We start from the raw sequence: 19493 nt of genomic DNA on the forward strand, positions 1-19493 counted from the left end.
CTCGATTTCTTCAGATTGTGCAAAATACACCTCAATCAATTCGCTGATATTGTTGAAGTATTTTTCAACCTTAAAATTTGACTCGTCGGACATGTTACTAATGCACTCGAGCAAATTATCGTATATCTTGCCGTACTGCGTCTTACTGACTATACTTTTCAAAGAGAACAGAGTCTTCGATAGAATATTACAGATTGGTTCCCTTTGCCTTCTTCGGTACTTGAGGCGCGAGAATAAATCGCAATACTGCACGAGGGCACGCAACAGCGAGACGAATGTGTCTCTGGGAAAGGTGTCTGTGAACACTAAAGCAAGCTGCATCGCCTCGGTGGTAATGTGCAATACATTCTCATATGCCATCAATTCGTTGGTCCAACCAAAGTAAGCGCAAGATGCTATCGTCATCTCGATAGCGAACGTCATGTATTCTTTCTCGATGGCGTGCAGCATCATATAGAGAAACTAAACCACACTGGTGCAGTTCTTTTGGTAGCTCGAAGGATTAATTGATTTAAAAATTCCGAAGGTTTTATATCTATTTTAAAATTAATGTTGAATTACTAGCTACCGAAATCGCAATATAAGATTCTTAAAATATGAGGTTGCAGAAATTATTTTACAAACTATTTTATACATTACGTCATAAAATGTGATTTACAAATTGTTTATTGTATATAATTGTTTTTTTAATATTCAATCAATTACGCGAGTAACTTAGAGAGGAATTATTGTTTACACATAGATAAGAATATAGATTTAATGACACTTGTATATAATATTTCGGGTACTTGTACGGCGCCGAGACGGCGTATACACGCGGACAAGTGCGCGAGAGCAATATGATCAAATTAATCAAATGTCGCGAATATCGCGGATATCTCCCAAGATTATTAAATACTCCTAATCGCTAGACTGCAAAACAATCGTAAAATAAAAGCATATAATAGCATTTCATATTTCTTCATCGAAGTTCGGAAAATTCATAAGCGTGAAAGTTAAGAGCGGGACGCGTAGTGACGCGGCGGCGTATTTGGCGCGAGAAGTTAACAGCGCGAAAGATGACGCGCTCCGCCATATTGATGACGTTCTCTTTTCATTTCCAGAACGCGGCGGATAGGCTCCGGAACGATCGACTGGCGTCGCGATTCATTTAATTGGTAAGTATAACACATATTAACCTTGTATGCATTATATTTACTGCAGTATCTATCGCGTAGTATGGATTTAGCACTCAGGTATTGATATTTCTTGAAAATACGTACTTGTATTCCGCGGTACTTTTGTTCGACAGAAGGCGCATCGCGCGAGCAATCGCGAAAGCGATAATCGCATTGTCGGAGTGACGCGAATATTGCGGATATTTGCCAAAAATATTAATACGCGCTATATTCGTTAGAAAATATGTAAAATAACAATCGTAATAATAGGCGAGTTTATAATATTAACTGTGATCGCGAAGTTGAGAGTGGGACGTGTAGCGACGCGACGCCGCCGCGGCGCCTGTCGGCGTGAGAAGTTTATCGCGTGCAAGAAACGAAGCGCTGCTTCTGTCATATTAATTACGTTCTTCTTCCATTTCCAGAACGCGACGAATACGAGACGGACGGATACCGTTCCGGAACGAGTGGCACGACTTATTTAATTGGTAAGTATGTCAAAATTATATATGCATTGGTGTTACAATGTTTGTCGCATGTAACGCTGGAAAATTATAAAGAAAGATTCCGAGTACTAATTACAGTTAACGCAATTTGTTATTCGATGGACAAATAAATTTTTCGGGATATTTTTCTCGTCTTTTTAGCACTTATAGATTTGTATAACATTGCGATACTTATAACAATTAATATACTACAACTAATATTTAATTTAAAAAATAATTATACGGAGATTTTCCGCAAAGTTAATCAAAGGCTCAAAAATTTGTAAGAAACATGAGGAAGGTTCAATAAATAAAGATTTCTGTATGTTATTACACAGAAAAAATTTATTTTTGCACTCTTATATGTTATGTTACTAAAAGAAGCTCTCATAGAAATTTTAAACGTTTGATCAAAAACAAATACATTTGTAAATAATTAATTAAATAATGGAGTAATTACTATAAAAGATAATACATAAAAAATGACAATTGATATTATACAGAGAATAGAAAAAAAGTATTTGCACACTCAATTTCTTTCAATTTCGTACAAAGAAAATAAACATTCTTATAAATAAAATGTTTTATAAAATATAAAAGAAATGTATTTTGATTGGAATACTGCTGAGAAATAGTACCGTCCTGCTTTATAGAAAATTATCCTGGAAAAGACGAAATACGCAAATACTTTTTGCACGCTTTAATGAAGTTAATCTACCCTTCCAGATTATAAACTGCGCAGTAATCGTTCGGGGTAATAATGCGTCTCCGTATTTGATAACTTGAGGCATTCACATATGAACAAGTATGAGTTGTACATCGCTGGAACTTTCTCCTCAATAAGGGAACTATAATGTTTGCAGTATCTTCTATCACAAATGCTGAAAAAAAAAATATATATATATAATAGAAAGTGATGGGAATAGATTTGGTCATTTGATAAGTAAATAATTATATAGCTTCTCGCAATGTATTATTTTAAAGATGCATTTTGTATCCTTTTAAGGTAAATGTTCGGTATAACGCTCTCCCCTCCGATTTTCTTGAAACTTTGTAAAATAGTTTATTTTTGTGTGTAAAACACATTCTTTGAGAAAGAAAATCGTCGCTCATGGCTGCGTTCGGGGAGCGCGCTATTAGCGCTATTTGCTCATTCTATCCTTGTTCTACACTTGATGAGCGATAAAGATAGAATGATGCAATAGCGCTAATAGCGCGCTCCCCGAACGCAGTCCATGTCTCGTTTTTTTAAATATTTAATTTCAAAGGTTTATGATGTCGGTAAGTAGGAAAATGATAATTTACATTTTTAAAATACTGCGCAACTTTATTTGTTACTATATTCACAAATTAAGTTGTCCGCATACTCATTAACGGTGCCATTTAGGTTAAAATTTTATGGTTGTGAAATACTGTACGTGGCCAAAATTGATAAATTTATAAAATTTAATAAAACACAATATAAAATACAGATATAGTTTAAAATAATAAAATTAAATATAATAATCTATTAATTTCTTAATTTAATAAAATTCTGTCATTTTTTATATAATATCCAATCTTTTCAATAAATATTTATTACAATTATTAAAATATTAGAGTTGTAACAAAGTGGAAATGGGAAGAATAATAGAAATGCAGTATGTATTTGATTAAAAAGATAATTGCCGATCAAATGTCCTGTGAAAATTTCAGAGAGTTACTTAGAAACGAATTATTGTAGAATATTATATATATGTATTCTTTTGGAAAATAATATTCAAGCTTTGAAAATTTGTTTTTATGTTATCCCATTTTGGAACTGAATAATGGAAAATAGAATTCGTACAAAAAAATGTTTAAAAACAAAATCTAAAAGAAAAAATAAACTATCCACTTACCCCTCGATTTCTTCAGATTGTGCAAAATACACCTCAATCAATTCACTGATATTGTTGAAGTATTTTTCAACCTTAAAATTTGACTCGTCGGACATACTAATGCACTCGAACAAATTATCGTATATCTTGCCGTACTGCGTCTCTCTGACTATACTTTTCAGAGAGAACAGAGTCTTCGATAGAATATTACAGATTGGTTCCCTTTGCCTTCTTCGGTACTTGAGGCGCGAGAATAAATCGCAATACTGCACGAGGGCACGCAACAGCGAGACGAATGTGTCTCTGGGAAAGGTGTCTGTGAACACTAAGGCAAGCTGCATCGCCTCGGTGGTAATGTGCAATACATTCTCATATGCCATCAATTCGTTGGCCCAACCAAAGTAAGCGCAAGATGCTATCGTCATCTCGATAGCGAACGTCATGTATTCTTTCTCGGTGGCGTGCAGCATCATGTGACGCAATAACGGCCTCTGGTCGAATTGGAAGGAGTGCACGTAATCGCGTATGTTGGGTTCGCAGAATTGCGGATTTGCGCGCAAAAATTGATACGTGGCGTAGCAACGTCTCTCGTAGTTCTGGATCACATCCCGCACGGTGCCGCGCAGCATTGTCTGTAACTTAGGCACCAGCAATACTTGATCGATTGGCTCCACGAAGTTATTAACAAACATTATCTCGTTCTGATTGTCTAGAGGCAGATTCAGCGTGATGAACAAAAAGTTTAATATCATCGTCCCATAGTCCAAGAGATTGTTCACTGTGTTCCTTAAGTATCTTGGACTGCATTTTCTTATCATTGACATCTTCTTGGTTAATTGTACGATCAGCAGTACATAATTTGTGTTATGTGTGCAGATTTTCTTTCTCAGGATAGAGTACATGTGTATCAGTACAGATAGCAAGTTCGTGTAATTGAAAATGGCACTGGTCAGGCAGGGAGTATAGACATTATTTAGCAGATCGTCCGCAGTGATTGCCTGTGGAAAAGGAATGCAAAAATGAAACATAAAAATGCACTTCCGACAAATTAAAAAAATAAAAATCAAGGAAAAATAAAGATAAAATTTACTAATATTATGGATATGTTTCAATCATTACTAAATTTACTACAGTCAAAATTTACTTCTATAATGCTTATATCATTTACAACATTATATAAGTATATTACCTCATTCTCAAGCATATCATTCATAAAAGCTTCAAATTGCTTGTAACACCACGTAGAGTGATCATGTTGCCAGGCATCGTTCAGAAGGTACGTCAACAAGTTATTTTGATTGTCCAATTTCAAAGTGAGAAATGTATGTAGATAAGCTAACTGAGGCCTTTTGAACATAACATTTCGGTACTTTGTCTCGGTACTGCCCATTGTGGCTCTCACCAGAGTGGTTAACACTTCCTTCGGATTCAACATAACAAAAATCAAAATGATACGCAATTTATCCTGATCGTGCATGTTTATGTTACTTTCTATAAACTTCTTGAAGTTTTCGCTATCGAACAGATACTCTAACCGATTGTCGTGAAAATGTCGCAATGTGTATTGCAGTACGAGACGGTACATAGTTGACAGGCGTTCCTGTAACAACACCTTCAATACCAATATATAAGCTTCATGCTTCTCTTTATAAGTGTGCGTATGCGCAAATACATAATGAAGATATTCAAATAGAATACCAATATCCTCCTCATTTAACGCTTTTGTTTTTCTGCTAATAAAATTAAATACAGTCAGGTCCCATTCCTTATAACGCCTTATTAATTTCTTCATACCAATTTCTTCATCCAATTTACCGTTCGTAATGCAATCACAGAGTTCTTGAAGAGTCAAAGCAGACTCTTCAGATTGGCTCGAACCTATAAGCTGCTGTAAGCAGTGAAGCAGATGCTCGTTCGTTAACAAAAATTCATCGCGCTTCATAAACTCCATAAAACAGCGGCATTCGATGATGATAGCGCGCTGTAGGGATATCATAATGTTTTCCTCATCATCAACTTCCGCCCACTCCATGAACTCGAAACAATCAACTTGTTTGATTTGATCTTCAAGCAGGGTAACTAATTCCTGATTCAGTGTTTCTACGATGGACTCTACCTTATCGAGTGGAAGCTGACAAAAGAAATCCGTACAGCCGTCGGGATTGCCGTAGGTAATCTTGAACGGTTGCACGAATTGACCGTTCTCCTGGAAATCCTTAGTCTTGTAACGCATGCACATTTTGATACAGCGAATCACGTATTTTAGAAGGATGCCATGTTGCACATATTTTTCCTGGTTAGACGACTTGGGGAGAATAAATTTGGAGCTGGCAACTTCTAGCAATGCCTGAAAATGCGTTACTAATTGACAGGCGAGTTCCTCCACATCTCGTTTTGACAGCGTGCCTACGTGCAGCCACATACATTTGTAGTACAACTTAGAGATCAGGAGGAAAACAAAGCGTCTCTCCCGTAGAATTTCCAGCTCGTTTATGCATCTGATCGTTATCTCCAAAATCTCTACGCATACATCCAACGGTAAGTGCATAAGTGATTCAATCAGCAAGTCCTCGCACTTTAGATGCCATATTACCTATATAGTATACATATCAATTATAATTATATGATTAGAATGATGTAAATGAAATTTATACAAATATATGATCTGATAATTTATATGATAATGATTATAAATAATAACAAAATATATATATAATAGCATAATATATCTATACATTTAACTAAATAAAATTGAAAAATTGTACAGAAATAACATATTTTTCTTCTGTCACTAGAGAAATTATTTAAACAAAACTTTTTTTATTACTATATACATATTACTTAATAGAATTAAATATAGGGTATTTATTTAAAAAGTTTCCACTTCAATATATTCAACAGTCACTATATATCTGCAGTAAAATCAGCAAATTAATATTAAAATACAAGAATTACCTGTATGAAGAGATACGGCGATAGAGAAGGCCAGAAATTGACTATATGGCCAAGTAGCATGTCCTCCGCGAGAAGGTACTGTGAAGAAAAATTAGTGTTCAATACAAAATGATTGTAACTAATAATAATGGACCGTGGGACATCGCACGGTTTAAAACTGTCGTCTTCAACGAATATTTTAACATTGTACATATTGCACTTTTTAGCAATATCTGCAACATCTTCTAACAGATTGTCGATGAAACATGAGGTCTCCTCTGTGGCTCGAGACGAAATAAATTTCAGTTGGCCATATTCTTTCTCTTTCTTCAATAGGAGCTTCTGTATTTCATCGTCAAAATTAAATGCATCCATCTCGAACAAAAACCTGATAAAATAATGGACAATAAACAAGATTACACTAGATAATCTTAAATATAATAAATATATAAATATTATCTTATTTGTGCGCGTGTTTAATAATAAAATTAATATAATCTTAAAAATATATAACAATATATATATATATATATATTACGTATTATTATAAATGTAATCCGTATTCTATACTTTAAATCACATTGTAGAACTAATTATCACAAAAAAGTAAATTAAAAGAACATAAAATTATTAGATTTAAATTATAAAATAAAAGTATATTATGTAAAAAAATATATATATATATATTAAATGAATTATCTTGTTATTTAAAGAATTTATAAGATATTTAATGGATGTTTGTCATTCAAAATTTGTCTCTTTTATCATCACAAATAATCGCTTATGAACATTCTATAACCTCTATATACCTACTACTTCAATGTTAAAAAATGCTATCAACCAATAATTATCGAATCACTAATGACTGGTCAAAACATAGCAAAACGTAGAAGACCAATATTCGTCGGTGTATCGTCGACTTTTATCTTTGTTATTCGAACAAAAAGTTGATATATGTTTATCTGCTATAGCTATACGGACAGGACACTAGTATAAATAGGCAACCGCCAAGATTCGAATATTATTAATATTTTGAGGTTAGGAACACGCCAAGTTTACAGATCGGCGTCGAAACTCCCTGTACACTACCGCCGCCATGTATGTATGTATGTATGTAACATCCATTTTCGAAATTGGTACTACGTAGCCACGTTCATTTTCCGACACTGCCGATAAAACATCATTCTGGTGCGCGTCCGCGCTACATTATATATATATATATATACATTTTTTAAGTATACAAAATAAGATCAGGTCGATTTGCACTCGAACATTTTCTCGTAATGGAAGAAATCCGTCGAATATTAAATTAGTTGTTTTGTATAATTGAGCTGTTTTTCATTCTTCTTTTACATATCTATCTCAAAATTCCATAATTATTACTAAAATATCGGGCGGCAGTGTGGTCTATAGTGGTAGAGCGCCAGACTCGTAATCTGAGGAACCAGGTTCGAGTCCACTAGAGCCATGGAAAGTTTTTTCCGAAAGCTGCGCCCTCCGTGCAAGGCAAGATAGGCCTCTTGTGCGGAGCAAACTGGGCTCCGTCTTTCGGAAAGAGACGTTAAGCCGTTGGTCCAAAGGGTTAAGTGAGAGGAGAAATTAATCTATCATTCTGGACATAAATTGTGCAGTAGTCGATCGGAGAGTACTGATGTATCGCCCTAGGCAATAGTCCATCGGAGTAATGATGCATCGCCCTAGGAGATAATCTAATGCCGAGATTTCTTATTTAATGGATGTTTGTCACTCAAAATTTGTCTCATTTATCATATCATTCATGTCTTTACATTTCAGTTGACTTTGTAAGGAACATGAGGAAGGTTCAACGGATAAAGATTTTTTCTGTATGTTATTACACAGATAAATTTATTTTTGCACTCTTATATATATATGTTACTAAAAAAAGCTCTCATAGAAATTTTAAACGTTTGATCAAAAACAAATACATTTGTAAATAATTAGTTAAATGATGGAGTAATTACTATAAAAGATAGTACATAAAAAATGACAATTGATATTATACAGAGAATAGAAAAAAAGTATTTGCACACTCAATTTCTTTAAATTTTGTACAAAGAAAATAAACATTCTTATAAATAAAATGTTTTATAAAATATAAAAAAAATGTATTTTGATTGGAATACTGCTGAGAAATAGTACCGTCCTGCTTTATAGAAAATTATCCTGGAAAAGACGAAATACGCAAATACTTTTTGCACGCTTTAACGAAGTTAATCTACCCTTCCAGATATAAACTGCGCAGTAATCGTTCGGAGTAATAATGCGTCTCCGTATTTGATAACTTGAGGCATTCACATATGAACAAGTATGAGTTGTACATCGCTGGAACTTTCTCCTCAATAAGGGAACTATAATGTTTGCAGTATCTTCTATCACAAATGCTGAAAAAAAAAATATATATATATATAATAGAAAGTGATGGGAATAGATTTGGCCATTTGATAAGAAAAATAATTATATATAGTTTCTCTCGCAAACCCCATCAAATTTTCCACAAAAATTACAAAGAATTTCTTATTATTTTAAAGATGCATTTTGTATCCTTTTAATGATATACGAATATTAAAATGTTGTTCTTATTTTTTTAACGGAAAAATAAAATAAGGATAAAAATAAATAACTCAAGTAAAATGAAGAAATAGATGAAGAAGAAGAAAAAAGCAAGGAAAATATAAAGATTTAATTAAAAATTAAGTTTGGGAAAAAATGGAAATATTATATATCATATGTATACTTACCATTTTAGGTTGAATGCCCTATTTGGTCGAAACTTGATATCCTCGAGGCAGTCATGCATCATTTTGCGGATTTTGTCGAAATAATCATCTGCTTCCATAGATGGATTCAAACGTTGGATACTTTGGAGCAGAGACCTATAAATATCACCGTCGCGCGTTTTGTTGACAATATAATTCAAGGAGCACAGAGTTCTCAGAAGGGTGCGGCGGATCTCTTCGAGTTTGTCGCATGTCGTGTTTCTTGTGACAGCTTTGCAGAGCATCACAAGCCCGTACAGCAATAATAAAAATGCGTCCTCGGGAAATTTCTCTACATACATCAGAACAATCTGCGTCGCCTCGGCGGTGATGCGCATTACATTTTCGTATGCCATCATCTCGGTGGCCCAACCGAAATGATACCAGAATACGAATATCAAGTCAAACACGTATTTCGCGTACTCCTCTTTGAAGCAATGTAAAATCATGTGACGTATATAAGCCTCTCGATTGAGGCTGAAGGATCGCACATAAGCGCGCAACTTGGGATAACATTGCGGATCCGTGCTCAGTCGTTTATACACAACGAAGCAACGTTTCTCGTATTCTTGGATTATTTCCAGCGCGTTCATCACAGGCCGCATTTTCTGCATATCGAGTGGTTCCACTTGATGGTAATAACCGTTTGAGAATAGCTTATTTTTCTGTCTCTCTGTCAACACATTCGCTTCGCGCAGATGCCATATTATATCATTTATACATTGCATTCGTTTACATATATTTTTTCTTGAAAAACTTGTGTTGCATCTTCTTAGCACTGATGCCGCCTTGATCAACGCTGTTGTTAGTGATGCGAAATTAGTTCTGGGCGTGTAAATTTTCTCTTTCAAGATATTTAGTGTATGTGATAGAATTATATGTATGTTTTTCATCTCAAAATAGCTATTATTCAGATAAGGGATGTAGATTTCATTTATTAATTCATCCGGAGATATTATCTGTGAACAAATTTAAAAGTAAAAAATTAAAACAGAATTCTAACTTAATGCTTATTTCATTACTTTCATCTGAAATTCTATAATGCCTATTTTATTTACAACATAATATATTACCTCAAAGTGAAAAACGCTGGTCATAAATAACATAAATCGTTTGCGCCATATCATGCGCCGCTGCAAAACTGTATCCTTTAGAATATACATCAGCACATTATATCGATCATTAATTAGGACTTTAAAACACTCTCGCATGAAAGAGGAAAAGAAAACGTTTTCGGAAGTATTTGTTTCATATATGACGTATATCAGAAACTTGCTTAACACTTTCTTTGGGTTTAACAGAATAAAAATAGACAGAGCACGGCTATCTTGAGCAGAAATGTCATCAGGAGGTATTACGTATGACGATCGATTGTGTGAAATACGTTGTATGAATGCATCAAAGTAATTCTCATCATACAGATGTTTTAAATGTTTGTCGTAAAAGTGTATCTTTATGTATTTTAATATGATACGGTATATATCGTAATCTTCTAGCCGAATTAATATTTTCAGTACCGACATGTACACTTGATACTTTTCTGTCTCAGTATGCAAATATGCAAATGTATGATGGAGATATTCGAGTATAGCATAGAAATTGAATTTGTTAGAAACTAAAAATTCCAGCCTTCTGTTGATAAAATCCAATATAGACAGGTCCCACTGCTTATAGTGTTTAGTCAACATGTTCATATCATACAGTCTGCCTTTGGCGATTTCCTGACAGAGTTCTCGAAAAGTTAAAATAGATTTCTCGGTTTCCCTTGAATTTATAAGTTGCTGCAGGCTGTAGAACAGATCCTCATTTATCACCAAAAATTCATTCCGCTGCATGAATTTTATGAGGTAATGACATTCAATAACAATAGCGTGCTGAAGTGAGATCGTAGGGTTCTCATCATCGTTGATGGTATCCCAGGTCATGAATTCATCAGAAGAGTTAACTTCCTTGATCTGTTTCAAAAGTAAAGTGGCCAGTTGTTGATCAAATTTTATTAAAATGGATTTTACTTTATTGATAGGAACCATGTGATAATAATTTGGTCGTTCATCAGAGTCGCCGTACGTAAGCGTGAAGAGTGTCGCTAGATTATGGTTTTCCGAGTAACTTTCAATTTTGCTATGCATGCACTTTCTGATATAGTGAAGCATGTTCTTCACTAAAATACCATGTCGCAAGTATTTCTTCTCGATAGATAAATCATAGGGAGCAACAAACTGGGGGCTGACAAGTAAGTCACACAATATTCTAAAATAATTTACTAATTGGTCGATGCGTTCAATCACATTTTGTTCCGACAAAGTGCCTAAGTGCAACCACAAGCATTTATAGTATATTTTATAAATCAGAAGAAAAATAAAGCGTCTGGCTCGTGAAATTTCCAATTCGTGTAAATGTTTAGTTGTTATTTTTAATATCTCGACGCATAGGTCCAACGGTATATGCACAAGCGATTCAACTAGTAAGTCTTCCCAGTTCGACAACCATATTATCTATATATATTATATAAATAAAATATATTAGAAATAATAATACATAATCTTATGATTATACAAATTATACTTATATGTATAATGCATAAATAACAATTAGGTATATTATATTTACATACACACACATATATACATATATATGTAAAAATATAAAAACTTTATAATTCTTTATTATTTAATATAATTCTTCTCCTATCACTACAACAACTATACAAATAGGATCTTATAGTTCTACGTCAAAAAGAAACGTTTAAATATACAGTATAGATCAGGGATAATTTTTAATGATGAGCTATAATAATGCGCGTCACTTCAACAGCTGATTATCGACAGGATCTGTTTGGTTTTTGCTGCCACTCTGTTCTCAAGTCATGCGCGCAGGCTTTGCTCGATCTTTGTTGTCAATCTGCTGCCAAGTATGTGTGCAGGCTCTGCGCGGTTTCTGCTGCCAATCTGCTCACATTGCCTATCAGCAGGCTCTGTCGCATTTCTGGCTACAGTTTGACAACATCGTCTGATAGAGCAGTTTCCGCGTGCAATTTGTTGCCTTTCTGATACCAAAAATGTAATGCAGACTCTGCGTGGAATCTGCTGCTCAGGTTTGGCTATCTGGGTAATGTCACGGAGTCATACGACCAATGGCGTGAGCGTACGGTTTTTTCTATTTTTTAGGAAAACGGTTGACCACCAAACGATTCCGCGTCGAATGAGCTATAGAAAAGTTAAATTGGTTGAAAAATAAAAATTGTCCGGCTAACTTCACACCGGAAATTTCATTTTTATTTTACAGGAAAACGACTAACCACCAAACGATCGGACTAGACTACCAAAGACCACCAAACGACCACCAATCGATTCCAATTAATGAAAGTTCGATACGTTGAAGTTGTCCGGCCAACTTCATAGAGGTGCATATGTCTCTCTACCGTGCGTCCGTGTGAGCAATTCAGTGGTGTGTGTACGTGTACGGACATACCCACTTCATAGAACCTGAAATTAGTTGGTAACACTGAAACCGGAGTTTCGCGTTGTCACCACGCGAGGTCTCCAATATCAGTTCGGCCTTTGCTTTAGTTGACAGAGTTGACATTACCGACGTCGAGGAAGTTCGGCCTTAGCTTTAGCATCCCCTTAACCGACGGTTAAAGTTAGCAGAATTGACCAATAGAAAGCAGGGTGGATTCATTTCTATTGGTCAATTCTGCTAACTTTAACCGTCGGTTAAGCTAACCGTGGTTGGTGAAATTGGCCCTAAAAATTTGAAATATACGGCATATGTATATATATATATATAGTACTATCTAGTACCAAGCCAAGCCACTGCGAGCGTTACGATCAATTTTATGTTTCCTTCGTTTAACACGGAGCTTGCTTTGATTGAGCTTGCTCTTCTCATTATATATGTTCTGTGCCGAAACATGTGGCCGGCGGCCGCCCGCCGCGAGCGTATGGTGAGTGATTCGACGTTTGCACGTGTAATACGCGTCCAGATTAAAAACGTACGTACAGCAATTGCCGGAAGCAGTGTACACTACATAAAGTGAAAGCTGTACTCGTCGAGAAGTAGGTAGTCCAGTCTAATAATTAATTTTAACGCGCACGTATTGCACGTAACCTTCTTTCGTTTTGCCGCTTCACTTGCCGATTTCGCGATGACAGCGATGATTTCGTGATATTTTAGGTTTGTTCGCGTCGCATGCCCCACCATGCTCCTAATCACTCCAACGCACTTCAAAAACTCATCTGCTTCAATCGCCACCTTTTATCCGTGATCCAAGTGCTCGTGGTGTTTATTGGAGTATGCGAAGCGAACAAACCTTTTATTTATTTGGACTGAAATCTCTTGATTGCGATTATTTTGACTGAAATCTCTGCATTCGAATTTAAAGCGGCACTTTGCGAGATAGCTTTGTCATTATTGGCCTAGTTTACACCGTGCGTTTAGGCCGCGACCTATACCTTATATTCAACCCAAACACGATAGGTCGCGACGATGTAAACAGTTGCGACCTCGCTTGGGTCAGGTCTCTTTTTCGCGTGCCCTGACCTAAATTAGGCGTAGACCTAAAGTAGGACGTAACGCGTGTAAACGCAGGTGACCTAAAGATCGCCTAAAGTGCAGAGAGTGTACCAATAAATACTGGATACTGGATTTTTATCTATATTTGACCAAAAGTATCATAGGCCTACATGGTGTAAACGTTTTGTTTAGAAGCCTATTTTAGGTCAGGGCATAGGTCAGGTCGCGATCAGGTCGCACGGTGTAAACTAGGCCATATTGAGAATCCTTCAAGAATTTGTCATTAGGAGTTCTGACGATTTATCGGTTCAACAGATGTCTGTGGTATCCTCAAGAGTCAGCAGTATTAAGCAGCCTGGCAAAGTATATTTTAAACTCTCGAAAGATGTTAAAAATATATTATGTAATTCCGCAAGCAGTGATGGGATTAAGGAATACGAGAAACTGATACATTCGCTTAAAGAAGGTGCTATAAAGGTAATAATAGGTGAAGGGCGCAAAGAAAATTTGTTTGCAAGTCTTTTACAATCTTTTAATGCATGATATATATGTATAATATGATTTGCATAGTAATCGATTGGTTGCATATTATGATGCAAGATACTTTAAAGCATTCTTGTTTCTTCAGGATAGCGATTTAACAGAATTTCTAACTGAAGCAAGACAATGTATATCCTTGTTAGATATTAGACACGAATCGTTTGTTCAAGCACTTCTTCAAATCGAATGGACAAATAGGTCACCAGAAGTAATTTCAACTTATAAATTCTTCTTGCAAGATTTAGTGCGTATGCAGACAGTTCATATAAAAATTGTAATAAATCGTCTGATCGAATTGTACAAACCAGGTAATTTTTGTATTTAGTAGTCTAGAATAATATTTTATCAAAAATAATGTGATATTTATTACGATACTTATTTTTGTAGCAGAAGATAATGCTGAACATGAAATTGGACAGTTTAAAAGTGAAGATATGGAGAGGTTGAATCACATACATGACATAATGTATAAAATTTTAAAAGTACTGCCAATGTAAGATATGAAAAAGTGACTGTATAAATTAATAATTTTTCTCATTATTATCATATAAGTACACATTATAAATTTTTAGGCCAGATATTACTAGATTTATTGAGATGGAAATCGATACTCCAGAATGTGTTGAGGAGAAAGAGCAAACGCAACAATCTTCTTCGCCACGATTGGAACCCGAGAACAGCTCAAGTGAAAGCTTCGCTTACCTCCAAAAAACTATTAACGATCCAACAAATGCCATAGTTCAGCATCAAATTCAAGGAAATACGGCAAAAATGTTAGTGATGTTAACCACAGGCGAACAGAGACTAATTACGTTCGACATACCGAACGAGGACTGCACGGTACACGACCTATTGGATCAGGCACGTGCAGTCTTGAGCCAGGTATGTTTCTACAAAGTTGAAAGACTATACAGAATGATTGCTATGTAGTTGGAAGAATTTCAGAATTTCAGAGAAGTTTGTCAAATATTTTTAAATATTAGGTATATCTATCTCAACATCAATGATTATTCAAGTTTAAAATTTTTCTTATAGCTTCTAGGTACTCGCCGCGACTATGTTAGATCGTGAGGTCAAAGGCGAGAAAAAAGGCTTGTGCGCAAACGTATAACTGTATATAGGCTTCATGTCACATTTATTTTACGGCTGTTTATTAACTGTCAAGGGAAAAGAAAAGTTTTCAGAACATTTTATAAGTGCGCTAAAGCGATTTAAAGTGGTTTTTTAATCAAATATTTTATTCAAATATTTGAAAATGGCGCAATAATTCTCAGCGTGTCATTTCTCGCCTCTGACATCACGATCTAACATGGCCGTGGCGAGTATCCAAGAGCTTTATGGGATAAGCTGCGAAATTGCATGGGATAATTGCAATTATATGCTATTTTCATCCAGAGTTATCAACCACATAATCCTTGTATAGTAATAATCGAATTTTTGTGAGATTATACATTCATATATTACATAAAATATTTTTAGGTGAATATTTCATTCCCTGGTGAAACACAAGTCTCTTTGGTGGATGATCCCGCATTGGGGATAAACTACATAGTAGAGGGTGGTGTGATGCATACGTCATCCTTGGATGGTAGTGATGGTGACTGTAATTCTACTCAGGAAATTGTGAGCACTATCGCGAACGCTGAAAAGTTACCCCAAAATGTCAAGTAAGATATTCTAATTTTATATTTGTTTATATTGATTTGTTTATATAATATTCAAATATATATTACAAAAAATTCTGAAATAATATTTTCAGTACATCGGATGAAAATAGTAACACCTCTTCCCAAACTTCTGAGGTAAGCTTGTTAGTTTATTATTGAAAAATTAGATTAAATAAGGATATTGGCATAAAAGTTATGCTATTCTTTTCAATTCCGTGTATATTGCAAATATACGTATAATGAAATTTTATTTTTCTAATACTTAAATTCCTAAAATTTGGAATTAGTATTTATTAATTATTAGAAAATGTCATAGTTCTGAAACAGTCGATAATATCTAACATTAATACAAAAATATATGATTTATATAATTTGCAGTAATATTTTTTTTATATTATGCCAATTTCTTTAATATAATATAATAGTGATAATAGGTAATAGGATTGATATTTGTATGTGTGAATGATATAATAGATATATCATATCAAAAATAACGGAATATAAGAATGAAATAAAGTAAACAGTATACAACATAGTTAATGATAATTTATATGCAAGTGTGATAATGTCACGTTGATGCAATTGATAAGAATTCCGTAACAAATTAAGGGAGTACACTTAAAGTTCATCATTCAAAATAAATGATATGCTACAAGTACAAAGTATACCGTGTTATTACTAGGAACCTATTTTGGTCAAAGAAATGCTTGCTCTCTGTCCTCACTGCGGCTACAGTTCATTACACTTCAACCGATGTGAACGATGTAATACAAAATTAAAAATTGAGAAAGTCAAGTCTGTACCCATAGCAGAAAGGAAGGAGACTGGGATGTCTGTCGATGTAAGGATTATGACTGCGGTGCCAGAAGACCGATATATTTATTAATACAGTGTTATAAGGATCACCTATTACAATGACTCTGTTATAATAATCGATTGTCTGACTGATGAATGACTAACGAATTTAGTTTACTTAAGATTAAGAATTTAGTTTAAGAGGACTATTAACATAGCATTTTTTAATATATAGTAAGTTTAGAGCGCTATTTCAGCACATGGTTATTAAGAAGTATTTTATTTAGAGAAAATTTTAAACAAGAATTAGTTCTAAAATTAAGACATTTTATATCACTGCCATATTATTACAGGTCATATTGAAAGCAGTTTACTACGCTCATCTTAATGAATCATAATATTTCTGTCTGCAATTTTTTTCGCCATCCTGTGTTAATTTGTAGATATATTACGATTGTATATCTTTATAGATGTTCTATAAGAAGAACAACAGCGAACGAAATGTTGTGAAATTGGAGAAAATAGAACGAGACGGTCCTATATGCAAGCGGCCCAGAAGAGAGGGTAAGAGTGCAGCTTCAAAACCAAAGCCTATTCACAAAGAACTAGGTATGTTCAGTAACATATTTTGTGCACGAAACATGTGTGTATGTATAACATGTATATTAATGATTATTTTATAAATTTCTAGAATGTTTGACAATATCGTCTGACGAAGAGGAAGAAAGCAAAACTAAAAAAACAGAAGTAACAGATCGCGAGGTGAGCATTTCGCAGCAATTGCACAAGCAGCTCTTGCACGAATCAAAATTGATTCGTGAATTAAAGCTTCGTGTGATTAATGATTTAAAATTGATTTATGATTTATAAATGTTTTAATTACCAGTTCTGCAACCCTGTCGACAGATAATAATTATTTAAAGAATTAAATTACTACTTTATCCTGACCTATCCATATTTCAGAAGGCAACAAATTTATATGATATACTTATCTATAATATTCTTATACATTTAACTGATAATTGTACTATTTTAAATATATTAATAATAATCAAGGAATAAATGCATTCAGATATCAAGAAGTTTGTGAATATTTTACTATACTGTATATTTATTATTGCTGCGAATTTAAATTTTTGTATATTAATTAATTGCTAAGAAAAAATATTGTTTATTATTTCCGGTCTTTCTCATATCATATTTACATTTATGTCTTATTTATGTTTCATATAATTTTTATAAATTCATTACCTTCAGATTAAGATAGGATATATATAATTGAATGCACTTACCAGTGCGATGCGCAGTAATAGAGTTGTGTAAATGATTGCAACAGGTGATCAAAACAAGTGATTGCAGCACTGATCTGTAAAATATAAATATATTTAAATAAATATCCAAATTAATATTTCAAATTTCAATATTTAGAAAAGTAATATTATTACATGCATTTATTTTTTATTCTTAATCTCTTTCACTCTTTTCGAAAATTCTCAGTCTTTCGTAGTTTCTTATAGCCTTTTAATTAAAAATTTAATTTAAAAAATTACGTAACTCTACACAAAATCTTTTCATATAAAAACTTAAAGAAATTTGATAAATAGGATCTCTAATTCTTGCGTATATTTATAATTTAAATAATTATAATTTTCTAAACGTAAGATATTGTGAGTATGTCGAATTTTATAAGTACTTTATTACATATTTTAAGCCTCCAAATGTATAAAATATACAATATTTTACTACGCGCGATACGCGATAGATACACTGCAGTGAATATAATGCATAGGCTGCACTGCGTTCGGAAACTTCGCCCGGGTCCGGGTGCACCCGCCGAGGCTTACGATGTTCGGAAACGTTCGGGTTGTACCTGTGTGACAGAGATGAAGTCGTTCGGAAACTTCACCCGGGTACACCTCAGGAGGAAAATTTTCCACCCTGAAATTTCAGGGTGAATGCGGGTAACTTATTACATTTAGCGGCATTTTTTAAACTGTAGCAATGGAGTTTCTTCTTCTATGGAACAGTTCCGAATGGATTCCGATTGAAATTATTCCGTTTTCTCTAAAAAAAACAATGGAAATCTAAGGAATAATTGAATTTTGATCGGAATCCATTCCAAACATTTCCGGTCAGTTCTAGTACATCTCTGTGTCCAATATTTCGTATACAATACACCAGGTATTACGTATCTTTTCTCTTCGAAGCGAGGCTGGCGAATATCGCGTACTGTGCGTTAAATACTTGAATTCGTAGCTCCATTATCTATTCCCGGTAAAAATTTTTTTATATAAACACATATTTAAATATATATAATTATATGATATTATATAAAATATTATATAAAATATGTCCATGTCCATGTATGTTTCTTTATCTTGTATAATCTCTGCTCGTATGTACAAGAAAAATAAAAAGAAAGAGAATTAGAAAATAATTAAAAGGATAATTTTTGCATTGTTTTTTATTGTTTTTGCATTATTTATTTGCCTATATATAATCATATATAATTATATATAAATATAACCCTTATAGAAATTTATTAATACTGTAAGTGATTATTTGGCTAGTAATTTTACTTATTTTGAGTATTAAAATCATTAAAAACAGTACTTTTAATACTCGAAATAAGTAATCACTAGCCAAATAATCACTTACAGTATTAAATTTCTGTAAGGGAAATGTAATAATTGTATATAAAATATGATTATATATGAGCAAATTTTTCACAATTTCTCAGACTTTATTTTTTGTTATAAAAAAA

At 33.8% G+C, this 19493-nt stretch overlaps 3 protein-coding genes and 1 long non-coding RNA gene across 9 annotated transcripts; 2 read left to right on the forward strand and 2 right to left on the reverse strand.

Annotated features, from left to right (window-relative positions):
• The first annotated feature begins 317 nt into the window (after nt 1-317).
• Nucleotides 318-1972, forward strand: LOC139774910 (uncharacterized). The gene is made up of 2 exons (XR_011718713.1): nt 318-1157; nt 1583-1972. It is a non-coding gene; the product is annotated as an uncharacterized lncRNA (long non-coding RNA).
• Nucleotides 1968-7526, reverse strand: LOC139774907 (uncharacterized). Of its 3 annotated transcripts, XM_071710441.1 has the most exons (6): nt 7249-7526; nt 6457-6823; nt 5618-6094; nt 4691-5482; nt 3523-4499; nt 1968-2523 (listed from the first exon to the last, which is right to left on the reverse strand). In XM_071710441.1, the coding sequence occupies exons 2-6, from the start codon at nt 6808-6810 to the stop codon at nt 2370-2372; spliced, it is 2754 nt and encodes a 917-aa protein (XP_071566542.1). In that variant the 5' UTR covers nt 6811-6823; nt 7249-7526; the 3' UTR covers nt 1968-2369. The 3 variants fall into 3 exon arrangements, with proteins under 3 accessions (XP_071566542.1, XP_071566540.1, XP_071566541.1); XM_071710439.1 differs by having other exon boundaries at nt 4691-6094; XM_071710440.1 differs by having other exon boundaries at nt 4691-6094; nt 7245-7526.
• Nucleotides 7527-8234: 708 nt separating this feature from the next.
• Nucleotides 8235-12828, reverse strand: LOC139774909 (uncharacterized). Its single transcript, XM_071710447.1, has 3 exons — nt 12511-12828; nt 9195-12418; nt 8235-8837 (listed from the first exon to the last, which is right to left on the reverse strand). Exons 2-3 carry the CDS (start codon nt 10103-10105, stop codon nt 8672-8674), a joined length of 1077 nt encoding a protein of 358 aa, XP_071566548.1. The 5' UTR covers nt 10106-12418; nt 12511-12828; the 3' UTR covers nt 8235-8671.
• Nucleotides 12829-13113: 285 nt separating this feature from the next.
• Nucleotides 13114-17811, forward strand: LOC139774908 (uncharacterized). 4 transcript variants are annotated; one of them, XM_071710445.1, is made up of 10 exons: nt 13114-13270; nt 14043-14204; nt 14356-14575; nt 14655-14760; nt 14840-15149; nt 15747-15934; nt 16027-16069; nt 16617-16775; nt 17200-17338; nt 17421-17811. In XM_071710445.1, exons 2-10 carry the CDS (start codon nt 14043-14045, stop codon nt 17597-17599), a joined length of 1506 nt encoding a protein of 501 aa, XP_071566546.1. In that variant the 5' UTR covers nt 13114-13270; the 3' UTR covers nt 17600-17811. The 4 variants fall into 4 exon arrangements, with proteins under 4 accessions (XP_071566546.1, XP_071566543.1, XP_071566545.1 ...); XM_071710442.1 differs by lacking the exon at nt 13114-13270 and adding an exon at nt 13389-13505; XM_071710444.1 differs by lacking the exon at nt 13114-13270 and adding an exon at nt 13389-13505 and having other exon boundaries at nt 14658-14760.
• Nucleotides 17812-19493: the final 1682 nt, after the last annotated feature.

This window comes from Temnothorax nylanderi, unplaced genomic scaffold (assembly GCF_030848795.1).
Source record: "Temnothorax nylanderi isolate EJ_2023f unplaced genomic scaffold, tnyl_v1.0 TNYL_tig0089_pilon, whole genome shotgun sequence".
In the NCBI taxonomy this organism is placed as follows: domain Eukaryota; kingdom Metazoa; phylum Arthropoda; class Insecta; order Hymenoptera; family Formicidae; genus Temnothorax; species Temnothorax nylanderi.